Source organism: Strix aluco, chromosome 3 (assembly GCF_031877795.1).
Source record: "Strix aluco isolate bStrAlu1 chromosome 3, bStrAlu1.hap1, whole genome shotgun sequence".
In the NCBI taxonomy this organism is placed as follows: domain Eukaryota; kingdom Metazoa; phylum Chordata; class Aves; order Strigiformes; family Strigidae; genus Strix; species Strix aluco.
Window position 1 is genome coordinate 131,378,517 of NC_133933.1, and position 18,240 is coordinate 131,396,756.

Consider the following 18,240-nt stretch of genomic DNA (forward strand, 5'->3'; position numbering starts at 1 on the left):
GTGTAGGAAAGCACAAGGGAAAGCGCTTCAGAATTTTTTAGTTGTTTCTGTAATTATTAGAGCTCCTTGTCCAGAGTGAACAGGACAACTTAAGCGGGGTAGCTCCAGGCAGCGATTCCTGCCCCTAATACTGAGAGTTTCTTGGGGAGGAAGGTGCGTGGGGGTGAGCGTTCACCTGGGCTTTTGAATATCTATTCCTGAAGCCAGCTGCGCAGCAGCAAAAGGCAGTTTCAGTGTCCTGCATCACTTTTAATTGTGTGGTTGTGTCGTCTTCTGCGAAAAAATACTTGAAAAGTGGAAGAAGTGCTGCCTGTGCCTGAGGGCAGCTGGAGTTTGCAGAGGATGGACTTAAGTGGGAGTCCCTTCCCAAACCTTGTGCAGCTGAGGGGAGGCAGAGCCTTGACCTTCCCAGGGGGTGAAGGTCCAGGCCATGCTTTTGGGGGAAAGCGTGTGGGAACTGGATGCTTAAACTACCCGCGTGAAGTGCCGCAGCTTCTCCCTGAGGCAGCTGTGGCAAAGCCGGGCTTAACCCAGGTCTTGGGTGCAATCCCCTGTTTGTGTGGGACAGAGGGAGGCCAGTCCCCCCCCGCCTCCAGGCTTACCTGGCATGGTACAAACACCCTCGCAGGATTGTGTTTGGTGCAGATGCAGGTTTCTCCCCCTCCCCAGCATCACTCCGGATCCCTGGGGGTGCTGCCGGCACCCGCAGCCGGGCCTTGCAAAAGCCGAGCGGCGGATGTGGATTTTTATTTCTAAAAAACAACCCAACATGCACTTGGAGGGCTGCTCAAACCCTTCTTGCCATCTCAAAACAAAGCAGGCATGGAATCAGGCTTTGAAATTCAACTGCTTCTATTCAAGAAACTAGCGGCATAATTACACTCTGCAGGTGCCTGTCTCCTCCCTCCCCGGCCCCGCCAGCGCCGGGTGAACCCCCCCAGTGCCCTCCTAGGCCGGGCTTTGCGCTTCTCTTCCATCAAGCAACAGCAAAGTGACCGCAGCATGTGCGGGGCAGCGTCCGGACGAGCGTGAGTCCCCCCGCTGCGGGGAGGGACCAGGCACAGTTAAAAATATAAATGTCAATCTGTACTCTTATATATATTTATATATCTGAAATACACAATATCGGCTCCTCCTTCTTTTTCTTCCCCGAGTCAAAGGCAGCACTGTGCTCTCCATCTTCCCCCATCTAACTACGGCGGTTTGGGACGAGGATGAACTTGGTACGAACTAACGGCAAACCCCGGGGCGCTCCCGGTTTGTAGCTCCTCAGCACACAGGAGAGAGGCGGCGTCTTCCCAACTGGCCCTGAGTTTGGATCTCCAAGCGCCGGGGCCAACGACGCTACCGGAACGTCCCGGTGATGTGGCCGCCAGCGCGGTGAAGCCCGGGGAAAGGCCCCGTGCCCTGCTGGGGTGGGGGGCTGCGAGCTTGCGTGAAGGGTCTCTCCCTCCTGCTTGGGCCGCAGGCGCGTGACGGAGCGAACCCCCTCAACCTCTGGGAGCTCGGAAAGGGTCGTGCGAAGGGGTCGGTTGCTCAAAAGTTTGGTTTCGGATCCGGACCGCGGTGGGATGGACGTCGTCGGTGCCGGGGGGTGGTGGCTGTGGTGGCGGGGGGTGACGCCGGACCCTCATGAGTTGTCCACCACCTGATGGGGCAGGGTGACGGAGGAGCCGTTCACAAAGGAGCCCTGCTTCTCCCGGCCCTTGAGGAAGAAAGTGAGCAGCTCCCCTTTGCCCTTGACGTAGATGGCTCCCCGGCGTACGAAGCGGAAGCCGTACTCCTTCAGGATGAGGTGGGTCTCCTCCACCACCTGTGGGGACAAGGGGGAGGCTGGAGGGGGGCGGGTGTCCATGGGGAGAAGGGACCCCCCCACACACACCATGTGCTGTTTGGACAACAGGTCTACCCACCAGCCAGGCTCCCACCCCATCATCTTGGGGTGCCCTTTGCCCCATCCCCAGCTCCTCAACCAGCCCCAACCCTCCCGGCAGCACTTTTCCCCACTCCCACCCAAAGCCTGGGGTGTTTGCAGGCTACAGCCCTGCCCCCATGACATACCAATTTGTGTCCCCCCACCTGTATGTTCCCCATCACGCCGGTGGACTCCATCCTGCTGGCCACGTTCACCGTGTTGCCCCAGATGTCGTAGTGTGGCTTGCGGGCGCCGATGACACCTGCCAGCACGGCCCCCTTGTTCATACCTGTGCGAGACATGGGGGGGGGATGAGTCTCCTGAGCCAAGGAACCAGCGCCAGGACAAGAGGGAATGGCCTCAAGCTGCGCCAGGGCAGGGTCAGACTGGCTCTTAGGAAGGATTTCTTTGCAGAAGGGGTTGTTGGGCGTTGGAATGGGCTGCCCAGGGCAAGGGGGGAGTCCCCATCCCTGGAGGGGTTGAAGAGTCGGGTTGACCCAGCGCTGAGGGATCTGGTGGAGTTGGGAACGGTCAGGGTGAGGTTCATGGTTGGACTGGAGGAGCTTCAGGGGCTTTTCCAACAGAGATGATTCTGGGATTCTGAGATGGGGGGCAGGTGGGGTTAGATGTCACCTGGTGACATGGACAGGACATCCTGGTCTACAGAAGAGTCTGTCCCAGGGGATGTGGAGGGGCAATGAGGTGTCCCCCACCCCAGCCCTGCTACTGAGCCAGTGTCCCACCGCTCGTGGGGAAGGAGGGACAGGGGACACCAAGGTGGAGCCTGCCCCACGCTGCCGGACTTGCCTATGCGGAGCATGAAGTTGTTGAAGGACTGGTAGTTGATGTTCATCAGCGTCACCTTCATGGCTAAAGCAAAGTCAGCCAGGTCGGCCAAGTGCTGCCAGCGCTCCTTATCCGAGAGAGTCTCCTTCTGCAAGGATCAGCGCGTGTCAGGCCTGCCCACCCCCTTCGCTGTCCCCCCCCCACCACGGGGACCACTCACCTTGGCGCTGTAGCCGTTGGCGTTGGCATCGGGGGTCACTCCAGAAGCTGCCATGTAGGTGCTGCCAATGGTTTTGATTTTGGTGATGCACCGGAATTGGGGTTCATCCAGGAGCTGAGCCGTGGAGACAAGACCCCCTCAGGCATCCCCGGGGCCATGGCAGGTCCTTCTGTCCCCAGATGGTCTGGCCAAGGCCCGCGCCATCCCCGTGGCCGTCTCCATCCCGACTCACCGCGTCAAAGTCGGAGATGATCTCATTGAGGAACCGCAGGCACTCGATGCCCCCGTTGTTGATGCTCTCCTCCGTGTAGAAGTCGGCAAAGTTGGGGAGGGAGGCAAACATGACACCGATCTCATCGTAGGACTGGCTGTAGAGCTCCTGGGGATGGGATGGTGGCCGTGAGCTGGGGACATGCCCACGCAGGACACTGGCACCTCTGGCAAACCCAAACCCTCCCGTGAAGCCACCTTCCCTTGGCACGGGTGAAAAAAAAACGAGGGTCCTCTTCAACCTCACCTTGCACTGCCAAGACATCATCTTCATCCAACCGAAGATGCTCAGCCAGAGCCTACGGCAAAGCCTCCAGATCTGGAGCCTGCCCACCCCCGCCAAAATGGGGGAAAATACCCGCTCCTGGGTGCTCCTCACCTCGTCACGCTTCTTGGAGCCCAGGAAGTGCCGGGCCACATGCTCGGGCAGCATGTTGGTGACAAGGGCCTCGTTCCAGCGCCGCATCTCGTAGACCCGCTCCTTCTGGTCGTGGACATCAATCTTCCAGAGGAAGAGGGTCCTGGCCAGCTTCTCCACCTGTGGAGGTGGGGGGTGGGATATAGCTGCACCCCCAATCCCCACCCCTCCCATGGGTCCTCTCCAGCTCTGGGAGCATCCCGGCTGTTGTGGGGCCAGTCTGGGCTTGGGGACAGCCTGGAAGAAGGCTCTGGGACAAGGTGAAGCCCTAACTAGGGACATAAGACCTGCTCTGAGAGGCAAACAGGACCCTTGCAGGGCCAGCATGGGCCTTAGGGACACCACATTGCTGCCCACCCCTAACCACAGGGGCAAGACGGGGGTGTTCTGCACTGAGGTGGTCCTGGAGAGCCCTTAGGTGGGCTTCCTTGGAGAAGAGCTGGAGATGTTCACACCTGGAGACAAATCCTGCTGCCTTGGAGCTTGCAAGAAATAAGGGGCTGAGGGTGAAGACGCAGAGGGGCAGGATTGACACTGCTTCACTGGGAACACATTGTCCTGCACTATTACACGGTAAAGAGAGACCTTAGAGTGGCCTCCCAGGACTGAAAGGGGCTACAGGAAAGGGGGGAGGAACTCTTGATCAGGGGGGAGGGATAGGACAAGGGGTGATGGTTTTAAACTGAAAGAGGGGAGATTTAGGTTAGATCTAAGGAAGAAATTCTTCCCTGTGAGGGTGGTGAGGTCCTGGCACAGGTTGCCCAGAGAAGCTGTGGCTGCCCCTCCCTGGAAGGGTTCAAGGCCAGGTTGGACGGGGCTTTGGGCAACCTGGGCTAGTGGAAGGTGTCCCTGCCCGGGGCAGGGGGCGGGGACTGGATGATCTTCAACGTCCCTTCTGACTGAAACCGTTCTGTGATTCCCGGGGTGGGGGGATGAGTCACTCACGTGGCGAGAGAAGTAGTAGAAGCTGAGCATCACGATGAAGATCATCGCAGTCATGGAGTACTTGGATGGGACCAGCGAGGACCTGCTGGCAAAGGTGGTGAGGTGTGGGTGGGCGGTGGGCACGGCCGTGCCCCCCAACCCATGCCCACCCCCCTGCCACCCCTTACGTGCTTTGCTGGCCACGGCGGCGGTCGTACTGGTCAAAGATGTGCTCCCAGGCGTAGATGTTGACGGCACCGGTGGCCCCGGTGATCAGCACCATGAGGGTCAGCTTGACCATGTGGCTGACCTGCACCAGCATGATGGTGGCCACCAAGGCCAGCAGGGCAATGTAGCTGTAGTACTTGGGCTGCTCCCTGCAGCCATCTGGCCATGGTGGCCCTGCTGTCCCGTTGCCCGTCCCACCGTGGTCCTGCCGGCAGCTGAGCTGGGGGCACGAGGGCAGGGTGAGGAGGGGGATGTGGGGATAGGGTGCACCTCTCCGTGGGCTGCACGGCCACCAAAAGGGACAGGGTGCTTTCACAGAATCCCAGAATCATCTCTGTTGGAAAAGCCCCTGAAGCTCCTCCAGTCCAACCATGAACCTCACCCTGACCGTTCCCAACTCCACCAGATCCCTCAGCGCTGGGTCAACCCGACTCTTCAACCCCTCCAGGGATGGGGACTCCCCCCCTGCCCTGGGCAGCCCATTCCAACGCCCAACAACCCCTTCTGCAAAGAAATCCTTCCTAAGAGCCAGTCTGACCCTGCCCTGGCGCAGCTTGAGGCCATTCCCTCTTGTCCTGGCGCTGGTTCCTTGGCTCAAGAGACTCATCCCCCCTCTCTGCACCCTCCTTTCAGGGAGTTGGAGAGGGCCATGAGGTCTCCCCTCAGCCTCCTCTTCTCCAGACTAAACCCCCCCAGTTCCCTCAGCCGCTCCCCATCACACCTGTGCTCCAGACCCTGCACCAGCTCCGTTGCCCTTCTCTGGACACGCTCAAGTCATTCAATGGCCTTTTTGGAGTGAGGGGCCCAAAACTGAACCCACTCATCGAGGGGTGGCCTCACCAGTGCCGAGCACAGGGGTAAGATCCCTCCCCGTCCCTGCTGGCCACGCTAGTGCTGATACAAGCCAGGATAATATTGGCCTTCTTGGCCACCTGGTCACACTGCTGGCTCATGTTCAGCCGGCTGTCAATCAACACCCCCAGGTCCCTCTCTGACTGGCAGCTCTCCAGCCACTCCTCCCCAAGCCTGTAGCGCTGCTGGGGGTTGTTGTGGCCGAAATGCAGCACCCAGCATTTGGCCTTATTGAAACTCCTCCAGTTGGCCTCAGCCCATCGCTCCAGCCTGTCCAGGTCTCTCTGCAGACCCTCCCTACCCTCGAGCAGATCAACACTCCCACCCAACTTGGGGTAGACTGTGAACTTACTGAGGGTGCACTCGATCCCCTCATCTAGATCATCAATGAAGGTGTTAAACAGGAGTGGCCCCAAAACTGAGCCCTGGGGGACACCACTTGTGACCGGCCACCAACCAGATTCGCAGAGCAGGAGGAGGACACCCAGCCTAAACTTCCCCCCTCTACAGTGCAGCCCTGCTAATTGCTTTAACGATTGGCCATGCACGGGGCTGTGCACAATCACGGGCTGCTGGGAGGGAGGTTGGAGCAGGCTCAGCCCCTGGTGGCTCACCATGTCCACGATGTCGGCCATGGTGACGATGATGATGGCGGCCATGGCCCAGGTGTTGCGCGCCCAGCGAGTCCTGTCAATCCAGGTGGAGAAGGCCACGAGCTTTTTGGGGAAGACCTGCAGGAAGAGGAAGGTGATGGGGGGGGTTCACCCAGGCGGGACACGGTGGTGGGACATCACGGTGTCCCATCACTGTGAGTCCTGAGCCTGTCCCGTCTCACCCGGGGGAAGATGGCAGCCAACGAGCAGAGGGTGAGGATGAGCAGCAGGATCTCCCCCACCACAAAGGTCACGTAGTTGGCCACCAACCTGCCAAAAAGGCCAAGAGGAGATGGGTCTGAGGCCCGGCGGGGACAAGCGTGGCTTGGGGCCACCATCCCCACCACCTCCCTGCCGTACCAGGGGTCGATGAAGACCTCCACCAAGGCGGTGAAGAAGAGGACAACGCAGGAGCAGCTGAAGGCGGCCCCGCTCTGCTTCTCCTTCTCCACCGAGTAGCGCGTCTCCATCTCGGGGTCAATGAAGCGCATGGAGAGCCGGAAGGTGCTCTTCCCCTTCAGCCTGCCAGCAACACCAACCGTCAGCGCCCAGTGGCACCGGGGCCTTGCCGAGCCGTGCCGGGCCACGCCACTGGCCAGGGTCACTCACGCCTGGACGGACTCGCGTTCCAGCAAGGCTTCGTTGAGCAGCTTGTTGAGCTCCTGCTCGTTCTGCGAGGCGTCGATCACCCGCTCGGCCAGGTCCCGCAGCCGCAGCCGACGCCGAGGGTTGGGGAAGGAGGGGTTCACCGCCTGCGCCCGCACAGCCGAGGCATCAGCAAAGCCCACGCCGGCACCAGCGGGATGTTCGACCACCCCGCTATGGCTACCAGCAGCCCCCCCCAAAACGCAGGCGAGCTGCTCTGCACGGGCTGTACCTCTCCATCCTCCTCTCCGCTCTCCAGGGCGCCCCTCACCCTGGCGTCAGGCTCCTCGGGCTCCTCGGGGCTGGCGCAGGCCAGGCTGAGGCTGCCGTTGCGCTCCTTGGTGTTGACCAATGGCGGGGAACCACCACGGGACGAGGTCAGAGACAGCTTCTGCAAGGTGGAAGTGGTGGGTGGCCATGGGGTGTCCACCCCCTGCCCGTCCACCCCCCCACCCCCCAAAGCCCAACGTGCCACAGCACCGCCACCACTCACCACCCCATTGATGCCGTTGCGCAGGGGCTGCTTGGGGACCACGACGAGGTAGGTGACGATGCCCTTCTCCTTCAGGTACTCGCAGCGTGAGCCACCTTCACCCGGCTCCACCTCGAACTCACCCTTCAGGCAATCCATGGTGCTCTGCGAGATGTGCACCCGCCTGCCGGCACCGGGCGCCACAGGGTCACCCTTGGGTGCGTGGGGGACACCCCGTTCCCCACCTCCCCTCCGTTGATGCTCACCCGGGGATGCCCCCCGCCTCCATCTTGTTGGCCACAGTGACATCGGTGGACCACACGTCGTACTGCCAGCGCTTCTGGCCCAGCACGCCCCCCAGCACCGTCCCGCTGTGCACCCCCACCCGCATGTCCACCGCCGTCTTGGTCTTCTCCCGCACGTAGCTGAGGGAGAGGGGGAGAAGATGGGGATGATACAGGGGTGACCCCCTCCCAACCCAGCCCCACTCCACCCCTGTGAGGAACCGAGGGAGTTAATGCCTCAAACATTCATCAAGGACAAACTGTGGCCTTTGTGGCTGGTCTAAGGAATGAATTATCTGCCCAGGGAAGCTCAGAGTGTATCGAAGGGTGCACGGCTCCGCTCCCTTTTGCCAAATTCCCTAGATAAGCCTCAAAGTGGGGGAGACGTAGGCTGAGTAAAACCATTTGTTCGGGTTAAGGCCTACACTTTAATTTACGACTATAGCCTTGGAGAAGAGCTAAAAGATGGATGAGAGAGAAAATCACCCAGCACCAGATGGAGCTAATGGCTGGATAATTGCCCAAGAAACAAAAACGGAGGAAAGGGGAAAGGTGGGGGGGAGATCGTGCCCACCAACTCAACTGACAAAAGGGTTAACGCACCCCCTTCCCCCCAAACACACACAGAACCCACGCTCCACCTTTTCCTCATCTCTCATGCAAATGAGTTCATGGAATACCTGCTTCTCCTCATCTAGTATGCAAATCAGTCAGTAAGATGAACTTGAAAAGGCAACAGAAAACGTTGCTGGGTGTGCACCCCCCCCCAAGATTACGGGACCTGAGACAACGCTGGAACCTGGGGTGGGGATCCCGATTCTTTGACTCTTTCTCTCCTTTCTCTTTCTTTTTCTCTTTCTCTTTCTTTTTCTTTTCCTCCTTCTCCTTTCTTTTCCTCCTTCTCCTTCTCCTCTCCTCTCCTTCAGATTTATCCATAAGAGACCACATCACTTACTGTCCTTTTCCAAGTGTAAGTTGTTTCTACCACAAGTAAAACATTTTAACCAGTTGTTTGGTGTAATTTCATCTTAATTTAACCCGAGGGGACCACAAAACCTTCACGACTCCCTGGGCTCCCACTCCAGGTCATAACAACCCCACAGCCCATCCCCATGCCAAACCCCCCATCATTAATTATCACACCCCCCCCCCCCCCCTTATTTCAATGTATTTTGCAGAGGCTGGACCCCCAAAGCTCCCAGGCTGTGCCCCAGCCCCCCAGAACCCCCTTCCCCCCCCGCACCCCCTCTCTGAGGAGAAAACCCTTACGAAATGGCCTCCACCATGGCCAGCCCCATCATGATGGAGCAGACGGCGTGGTCCTCCCGGTACTCGGGCAGCCCGCAGATGCAGTAGTAGCAGTCGCCCAGGATCTTGATGCGCAGCTGGTGGTATTTCTGGGGATTGGGGGGGGGGGGGGGGGGGGGGGGGGGGGCGGGGTATGTGTGTGTGAACAGTGTCAACCCCCCCCCCAATCAACTGAGACCCCCTCACCACCCCCATCCCCCTCCCAGGCTGACCTTGACCCTCCCAGAGGTCTCCTGCACCTGGCAGGGACACAAATAATCGGATTTTCCATTCCCACCCTGCCTCCAGCTGCAACCCAGCTAGTGGGGGGGAGCCCCCCTCCCCCCCCCCGCCTTCCCAGCTCTGTTTTTGCAACAGGGCAGGGCCTCTCCAGCATCCCAGAGCATTAATACTTTAACCTCTTCATCCCCACCCCGGGAGGCAGCTTTTGGCTGGGGTGGGGTGGTGGCTGAGACCTGCCCCACTCATTACATGCCAGGGGGTGAGCCTGGCGGGCGGGGGGCACTCACGGCTGCCAGCTTGTCGAAGCGGGCGAAAAGCTCGTTGAGGAGCTTCACCAGCTCCTGGGCGCTGCAGGACGAGGAGAGCTGGGTGAAGCCCACGATGTCCGCGAAGAGGATGCTGCGGGGAGCAACGGTGAGAGGCTCAGCCCTGGGGTCCCCCCCCCCCAGGACCCTCCCCCTTCCCCGCTCTCCTTTTTCGCTGGGGTAAGGCTGTTTTGGGACAGGGCTAAAAATGATGCTTGGCAAAGCACAGCTGGAGCAAAAAGGGGCCCCAAGCCATGGTCTGGCTGGTCGCTTTAGCTGCAAACCACCCCAATCTCTCCCCTTTTTTCTAGCCAGGGCTGCAAAATACACATTTCTGAAAAAAAAAAAAAATGAGGTTTTTTTTTCCCCGTACAGTGAAAGGATGGTCCTACCTGACGTTCTCGTGGCGGTACATGTACATGGTGTTGAACTGCTGCATCTCCTTCTGGCTCGGGTCCTTCTTCATGTCCTTCAGCATCTCATCAGCCACGTGCTTGGGCAGGATGGAGAGCATCAGCCGCTCCTGCAGACGGGCACCCAACAGAGTTGGCCACCGTGACGCCAAGACCGCGCCAAGCGCAGCAATGCACGGCGTAAACCCACCGTCCAAATACGTGGTGCAAATGCAAGGTCTGGAAAAACGTCTGGTGCAAAAGCAGAGTCTAAATGCATGGGGCAGAGGCACAGTGCAAATACACACGCAGTCTAAACGCACTGTGCAACTGCAGAGTGCAAGTGCGTGATGCAAACGCACAGTTTAAATGCAGGGTGCAAATACACGGTGTAAATGCGCAGTCTAAACCCATGGTGCAAGTAAATACACGGTCTAATTTGCACTGAGTTGCACTGAGTGCAACTACACAGTGCAAATGCCCAGTTTAAACGCACAGTGACAACACATGATGCAAAGACATGGTGCAAACTCATGGTACAGATGCACAGTGCAAACACACGGTGCAAATGCACAGTAGGAATCCACAGTACAAATGCCTGGTGCAAATGCACCATCTAAACACACGCTGCAAATACATGGGGACAGAGTGCAGCCAAGGGACAATTCCAAGTTCCTGGGCCCTCGCTGCTGGAACTGGCCATCCCCAAGAAGCCGGGGTCCAGCCAGGCCTTTAGTCATGGGTGAAACAGGAGCTTTTCCTCCAGGCAGGGAGAGTAAACTTGGAGTGGGGTGTCCAAGGCACCCTGGGAGCTGGAAGCCATCCCTCAACTCCAAACTTGCACCCACAGGTGGCAGGGATGCACCCACGGGTGGCAGGGATGCACCCACGGGTGGCAGGTCCCCCTTGGTGATGCTCTGCTCTGCCAACCACTGCTTTTACCATTTTTCCTCCCTATTTTACAAGTTCTCATCAAGATTTTTGCAAGTGGGAATAAATCCCAGCCAGGGGAGGATGGGGGGGGGGGGGGGTGGCAGTTTTGGGGCACTGCAGCTACCAGCCACCCTGTCCCCGGCACTGTGGAAGGAGGGACAGTCCCACACGCTTATTTGGACACCGGCTGATGAGCTGCAAAATGGGCAGAAAGATCCCTTTTGCAGGCACCATACGGAGCCCAGCCCCTCCCTGGGAGCTTGAGAATCACAGAATCCCAGAATCATCGAGGTTCGAAAAGCCCTTGAAGCTCCTCCAGTCCAACCATTAACCTCACACTGACCGTTCCCAACTCCACCAGATCCCTCAGCGCTGGGTCAACCCGACTCTTCAACCCCTCCAGGGATGGGGACTCCCCCCCTGCCCTGGGCAGCCCATTCCAACGCCCAACAACCCCTTCTGCAAAAAAATACTTCCTAAGAGCCAGTCTGACCCTGCCCTGGCGCAGCTTGAGGCCATTCCCTCTTGTCCTGGTGCTGGTTCCTTGGCTCAAGAGACTCATCCCCCCTCTCTGCACCCTCCTTTCAGGCAGTTGCAGAGGGCCATGAGGTCTCCCCTCAGCCTCCTCTTCTCCAGACTAAACAAGAGGAGTCAAAACACAATGGGTTGGCCAAGCTTTTACCAGCCCAAATAACCCTGGGACATGGTGCTGGGAGCAACCTCAGGGTCTGCACCAACGTCCCCCAAGGTCCCTGTGAGATGCCCCAGGGTGTCCTGTGCTGGGGGTGGGTCGGGGCTGGGTGGATGGACCTGGGTTAAACCACACCAGGGAGGATTTATCAATTTTAAAGCGTGGTGGGTATCCCACATCCACGTGTAACACTCAACCAAGGTCCCCCAGGAGGATCAAGCCCATTTGGGGACATCACACCCATTGCTGTCCCCACTGGCCCTGCAGCCCCGGAGCCGGAGAAGGGATAAATCTTCCCGGCTGTGTGTGAGGATTTGCACTAAATGTAAGTAACTTAGTTAATGAAGCAGGTTTTCTCCTGGGATGGGGGGTTTCTGTGCACTGCCGCGGCAGGGCTGTTGCTGGAGGAACGGCACCGTGTCCCCATCCCCGTTTCTGTCCCCAGGGGCTGCCAGTAGGGAGGTGTGAGGGGGCTCCCTGGCTCCTCTCAGCTCCCGTTAACCTTAGCTCTGCCCATGGGGCTGCCGGTTCAGCCACCACCCATGGCCTGGAGGGAGGAGGGATGGATCTGGCTGCTAGCATCACTCCCTGCCCTGTGCCCCCACCCTGCCCTGAGCCACTCAGCCTCACACAAGCAGCCTTTCCTGCAAGATCACAGGCTATTTTTAGCTCAATTCCCTAAGGAAACAGAGCTCACGTGATAATAATCCCCATGTCCCTTCCTACACCCCTCCGAAGCCACGAGCTGGGGCCTCAAAGGCAGTTTCCATCAGAGCATCCCCCAGCATTTGCCCCCATCACCCAAACCCCTCCCTGGACCTAACCCCTTATTAGACATCAGAGCATCCACCCAGGTTTCACAGCAAAGAGGATGCCAGTGGCGCTGGCCCCGCCACGTGTCTCTTGTTGCCATTGGGAGCAAATTGCTGGCAGCGGATCAACCAGATAAGAGATGTGAGATGGGGAGAGAGGCCTCAGATAAGGTGCTAAAATTAGCCCAGCTCATCGCCGGACGGTGGCTGGAGACAAGAGGGCTCTGAAACAGCCCACTGGCACCACGACACCCAGTCCCCACCCTGCTTGTTCCTCTTGTCGGGCCACCACGGCGCGGTGCTGGCACAGCCGTGGGCATGGGGCTCTGCCACGATGGGCATTGCTCGTGGCATGAGCTGAGAGCGGCTGGTTTCACCCCAGCAGGTCCCTGCAGGACTAGCATGTGGGTGGCTGCAGGCTTGATGGGGACCTGCTGTGTGGCAGGGTCTGGGGATGGGGACCTGCCATGGGGTGGTGCTTGGGGACAGGGACATGCTGCGTGGCTGTGCCCAATGACAGGGACATGCTGCATGGCCCTGCCTGGGGACAGGGACCTGCTGTGTGGCCCTGCCTGGGGACAGGGATGCGCTGTGTGGCCATGCATGGGGACAGGGACCTGCTGGGTGACCATGTTGAGGGATGGGGACCTGCTGTGTGGTTGTGCTTGGGGACAGGGACCTGCTGTGTGGCCCTGCCTGGGGACGGGGATGTGCTGTGTGGCTGTGTATGGGGACAGGGACCTGCTGGGTGGCCATGTTCAGGGATGGGGACCTGCCATGTTGTTGTGCTTGGGGACAGGGACGTGCTGTGTGGCTGTGCTCAGGGATGGGGACCTGTCGCGTGGCTGTGCCTGGGGACCTGCCACGTGGCTGTGCACAGGGATGGGGACAGCTCTGTGGTGGCCATGGCAGGAGCTGGGAGGCCCTGGAAGAGGACGGTCACATGGAGAGTCCCCAAATTGGGCACAGGGTGCAAAACTGCAAACGCATTTCCCACCTCGGGTCCTCCCGTCCCCATCATCACCCGCCACACCTCCACCCCATGCAAGATGCAGGCTGGGGGTGGCTTAGCCATGTCCCAAAGCCACACCGGTGTCCCATCGCCATCCCCTGCCCTGTCCCCAAACTGTGCCCTCGCCCAGCTGGGGCTCCTACCTGCTGCTGGCTCTGCTCCTCCAGGTTGAGCTTGACCTCGAGGGACTGGCGCGCTTCGAGGAAGGCTTTGCGGTGCTTGCGGTCGGCCATGTAGTAGGACATGGTGCCCACCGTGATGGCACAAAGGTAGATGGCAACGTTGGACAGGATCTTTGGGGACAGAGAAAAGGAGATGGGGGTGAGCCGAGCTGTTCAGAAGCCTGTGCGTGCCCCAGGGACAGTGCTGGTGTCACTGCAAGTCGCTGTTTGGGCAGCAGAGCCTGGTCGGTGAGAGTGAAAAAAAATTCAAATGCTGGAAGAGGACATAAAATACATCCTGGGGATAAATTACCAAACCGTGGCCACCGTTAACTGCTGGGGGGACTCAGGGGACAATGACGGTGGCTCTGCAGAAGGAGTCCAGCTGGGGATCACTCCCTGAGCATCCCAGGAGAACTCGTGGTTCCCGTGGGCTGACGCTGCTTCATTAAAACTTGCAGAGATGTTTTGGAAAAAAGCAGCAGGTTGGCAGGGGCTGGGTGCAGCCCCGGGGGAAGGCGCTGCTGAAGGCGAGTGGCTCTCGGTGGCTCACGTGCCATCTGCTCCCCCCACCCCTGCCATGGGAATTGTGCAGAAAGTTAATAAAAACATGGTTAAACTGTAAAATTGTGTATTTACTCATGCTCCTGCTCCTCTACATCCCTCTCAACGGCCAAAAATACGGGTGTGAGCTTGCAGCACCGGGGATGGATGCTCCTGGGTGTTCCTGGCTGTGACAACCCACCCCATTTTCTTTGGGGTTTCTAGGGGACGTGGCACAGAGGCCTTGTCCTGAAGGCTGGACCTGTCCTACCCCTGTCCCCATGGGTTGGACCCCATGTCCCCACAGCCCGGGAGGGGACAGAGCAGGTTTGCAGATGGAGCCAAGAGCCCTTTGTGGAAAATATGACTGATGAGGGAAAGTTGAAAGAATTTGCTTTGTTTAGTCTAGAAAGGGGAAGAGCAACGGGGAGGATGATAACAGGCTTCAGCTATGCTGAAGGGGCGATGGGGACATGGAGATGTCCTCCCACTCCACGGGCCATGGGTTGTGTCACAGCCAGAGTGGAGGAGGCAGCAGGAAGATCATGGAGCCGTTCCCAGGCTCATCTCCATCAGGGATGTGCCACCTCGCTCAGCATCCTTCCCCTGATCCCCAACTCCCTGGCACTGACCTCGTCCCCTCCCAGGTCTCCCACAGCCCAGCTCTGTCGAAGGAAAACCCTAACGTGACCCTGCTCCCTGGGCGTCCCTGTCATCAGAAGTTTTACTACCCAACAGCATCGAGCCCCGAGCAGCCCGGTCTCATCACGTGGAGACAGGGAGGAGCTGCCAACCCCTTCCACGCAGAGAGGGAAACTGAGGCACGGGTGAAACAGGCCACTAAATACACTTTAGCAGCCTTAAATACAGAGCCCTGGCACTGGGGGTTTGGGTGCTCGGCACAGCATCGCGCTGGGGTTGATAAAATGATTTGCAGCAAGGAAACTTTTTTTTTAGGGGGGGAGGAAAGAGCTGGTGCCCCAGGGCTGGATCCTGCCCCACCACTGCAGCTGGGGATCCCCAGGAAGCCCCCGCACCCGCGGCGCAGCAGACGGCGAGTGAGGAGCTGTCTGGAGGTGGGCGCGGAGAAGAAACCCCCAAAACAAGCAGCCACTTGCTATTTTTAACCCAGCCTCTCGGGTTGTCATGACAACGGGCCACTCTACCGGGCTTGGATGGGCATGGGGCAGCTTGGCACAACTCAGCGCAGCTTGGCACGACGGGGCCACCGGAAACTCCGGGGACCCCCTCGCCCAGCACCGCGTGGCACCGAGCATCTTCCTCCCCCAGCACGTGCCCACGTGCCTTGAGCTGCAAAACACCTCCCGGCACCCCAAACACCGCGGGGAAAGCCCCGACATGGAGGAGCCCCTGCTCCCAGCATGGTCACCGGTTATTATTTGCATTCAATAATTTGGCGAGAGCAAGACCTGCGCAGGAGCGGGCATGGCCGGTGGACCGAGCCTCATCCCTCCTTCCCCTCCGTATCCTGCAGGAAAGGTCCTGCTGGGATGCACTGGGGCCATCCAAACCAGGCCCGGGTCATCGGCCAAGCCCGGGGGATGCTTCGCAGCTGGGCTGCGCACAACCACGGCAGATATGGCCTCAAACGCCGCCAAATCCCAACCCTCTGCCACGATTCGGCCTTTGGGCTCCTCCGTGACAGCCGGCAGCGGGGCAGAAGATGCCGGCATCGCTCGTGAACCCCCCTTCGGGCTGCACCAGCCCCGCTCAAGCGACATCCTCCGGTTCATCCTATTAATAGCAGTGCCCTCCGGGAGCCGCGCTGCCGGCTATAATAATAAAGCGTATGATGTTTATTTCTGGACATAATGTTCCTCCTTTTGCAGCAGGCAGAGGCTGAGGCATGCCGCGTTGCCAAGGTTTTACCAGCCCCGGACTCTTCATGCCACGGCAATGATTAACGCGGTGGCGGCGCATGCCTGATGCCGGCCGGGGAGGGGGGATGCCCGTGTGCCCCCTTGTCTCCTGTTTTCCAGGGCTGGTGGCAGCGAGAGGTTTTTTTGGCTTCGGATCGGCTACATGCAGCGTTTGCACCCCAAAGCCTGGGAAAGTCGCTGCTGCACTGGGATTTTTCCCACCGGTGTGGTGTCTCCAGCCGGGCATCTCTGGGAGGGCACCCACACTGCCACCCCAGCAGCCAGCCTGCTCCAGAAAACATGCCCAAAAAGTGCTTTTCTTTGCAAAACCCCGTGTGACACCAGGAGATGTCCCATGCCGGGGGACTAGCCCCAAACCACACACCCCAGAGACAGAAAAAACAGTATCTTTGGGTTTTCTGGAGAACAGGCTCCATTTTCCAAACTCCCACAGGCTCAGCACTCCCAAAACCTCTCAAAAAGTGAACAAATCTCTTCCCGCCTCCCTTCCTATTTAGGCTGGGAGCAGCTGGAGGTCTCTCAGGACCTGACCCAGAGCATCCCAAATTCCTGTAGCATCCTCCCACGGAGCCCACACCATCGTGGGGCAGAGCAGATGCTTCCAGCACACAAGTTTTCAGCTCTGGCTTTTTTTTTTTAACCCCCACCCCAGCCATAGAAAGGCTCCCCAGATTGATGGGTGTGTGGCTAGACATTGAGGACATCGGTGGGGGGAAAGGGACTCAGCCAAGCTGTGAAATCCATTGATTTAGGGAATAAAACCAGTCTCTAGCTGCTCTGGGTGGGTATTTCCCAGGAAATATTGAGAACTCAACGGGCCAGGGGCCACTCTCCCCCCCGACTGTCCCCTCATTTGCTGCGTGCGTGAATGGGTGGCCTGTCCTTAGGGCCACGTTCGGGCTCGGGAACGCTGTTTCTCCAGCTTTGCTGGGCAGAAAATCACCCCAAAGTATCCCCAGGCTCTGCCCCATGTGCGAGGCTGGGTGACGGGCTTCGCCCAGTGACCCAGCTGGGGCCGAGCAGTCGCCCAGCTCCTTCCTCCTGGGAAAGCTCTGGTGGCTGTTTTCGAGTGCGGAAGCTGGGTTGCTGCCACGCTTCTGCTAAAAATGGCCATTTGAGGCCATTTTTAGCTATTTTTGCAATTCAAAAGGAAATCAGCACAAGCAAGGCCACCAGGCAGGGTGGATGGGGGAGCCCACAGTCCACCGTGCCTCAGTTTCCCCAGCAGCCCAACCACAGCCCACGCATCCACGCAGCCCGGGTGGCTCCTGGGGACGGATCTGTTGCTTGCGGGGCCCGACGTGGCCCAGCACGGGTGGGTGCTCCCTCATGCCTCAGCACCCCACTCCCCATGCGGGTCGATCCCTGGGTATGTTTTGGGGAGCCCCCTGCTCCCAGAAAACACCACGATCAGCTCACAGGATCCAGATCAAACCTGGGTCAGGGCACAGGGACGGGGATGGACCCCACAGTAACTCATGGAAACACCAAATGGGGATGATTTGCCCGTCACCCCCCCACCACCCTGGGGGACCCCATGTGCCCCCGCCGGACTCATACCTGTCTCAGCAGCGCACCCTCATCCAGGGCATCCTGTCGCTGCTGGGCGACGGTGACACCGAGCACCAGCGTGTGAATGCCGCAGGAGACGGCGGTGATGAGCACGATGGGCGCCAAGCGCAGCGGCAGTGTGATGAAGAAGGAGAAGACGAAGAAAGCCTGCCAGCCCACCGTGTCGCTGGCTTCGGGCGAGCGGGAGAAGTTGAGACCCAGGTAGCAGAAGATCTGGGCCAAGATGAGGACCCAGAGGACGTAGGGCAGGAACCTGCGGGCCACCCGCTCGGGGAGCAGCCTGTACTTGCAAAGGATGAAGAGCAACACGTGGGCGACCAGCCCGGCCACCGCCGCCAGCGCCGGGGCCAGCTTGTCGGCGCCGTAGACCACGGCGCACATGACGAGGACGTAGCAGTCGAAGAGAGCGGCGAAGACCACCAGCACCAGGAGGGTCTCGTGGCGTTGGCGACGGAAATAAGTCTGGTAGAGGTTCTCCAGGGACTCGGGAGCGAAGGTGAGACGCATGAAACGCGGGAGGCAGAGGCAGGGGCCCGAGCTGCGCACCGTCACCTCGTGGGTCCGCCCCACGCCATGCTCGGGGTCCGACGGCAAGCTCACCGAGTAGTCGGCGGAGTACTCGGCCGAGCACTCGGGCTCTGAAAAAGCCCTGTTCCGGGGCATTGCGGCGTCTTTCCCCTGCTCCCACCCTGCAGAAACGCCGCGAGTTCCCCCGCGCCTC

General features: G+C 59.4%; 1 protein-coding gene across 2 annotated transcripts; it reads right to left on the minus strand.

Moving 5' to 3' along the window:
• Positions 1-834: 834 nt before the first annotated feature.
• Positions 835-18,182, minus strand: ADCY3 (adenylate cyclase 3). 2 transcript variants are annotated; one of them, XM_074820343.1, is made up of 20 exons: positions 17,508-18,182; positions 13,486-13,635; positions 9,895-10,025; positions 9,485-9,596; positions 8,937-9,064; positions 7,650-7,808; positions 7,405-7,567; positions 7,144-7,302; positions 6,876-7,018; positions 6,627-6,788; positions 6,449-6,536; positions 6,228-6,344; positions 4,722-4,981; positions 4,555-4,636; positions 3,571-3,729; positions 3,154-3,300; positions 2,922-3,035; positions 2,723-2,849; positions 2,080-2,204; positions 835-1,813 (listed from the first exon to the last, which is right to left on the minus strand). In XM_074820343.1, the coding sequence occupies exons 1-20, from the start codon at positions 18,180-18,182 to the stop codon at positions 1,631-1,633; spliced, it is 3,384 nt and encodes a 1,127-aa protein (XP_074676444.1). In that variant the 3' UTR covers positions 835-1,630. The 2 variants fall into 2 exon arrangements, with proteins under 2 accessions (XP_074676444.1, XP_074676443.1); XM_074820342.1 differs by having other exon boundaries at positions 4,555-4,639.
• Between the last annotated feature and the right edge of the window lie 58 nt (positions 18,183-18,240).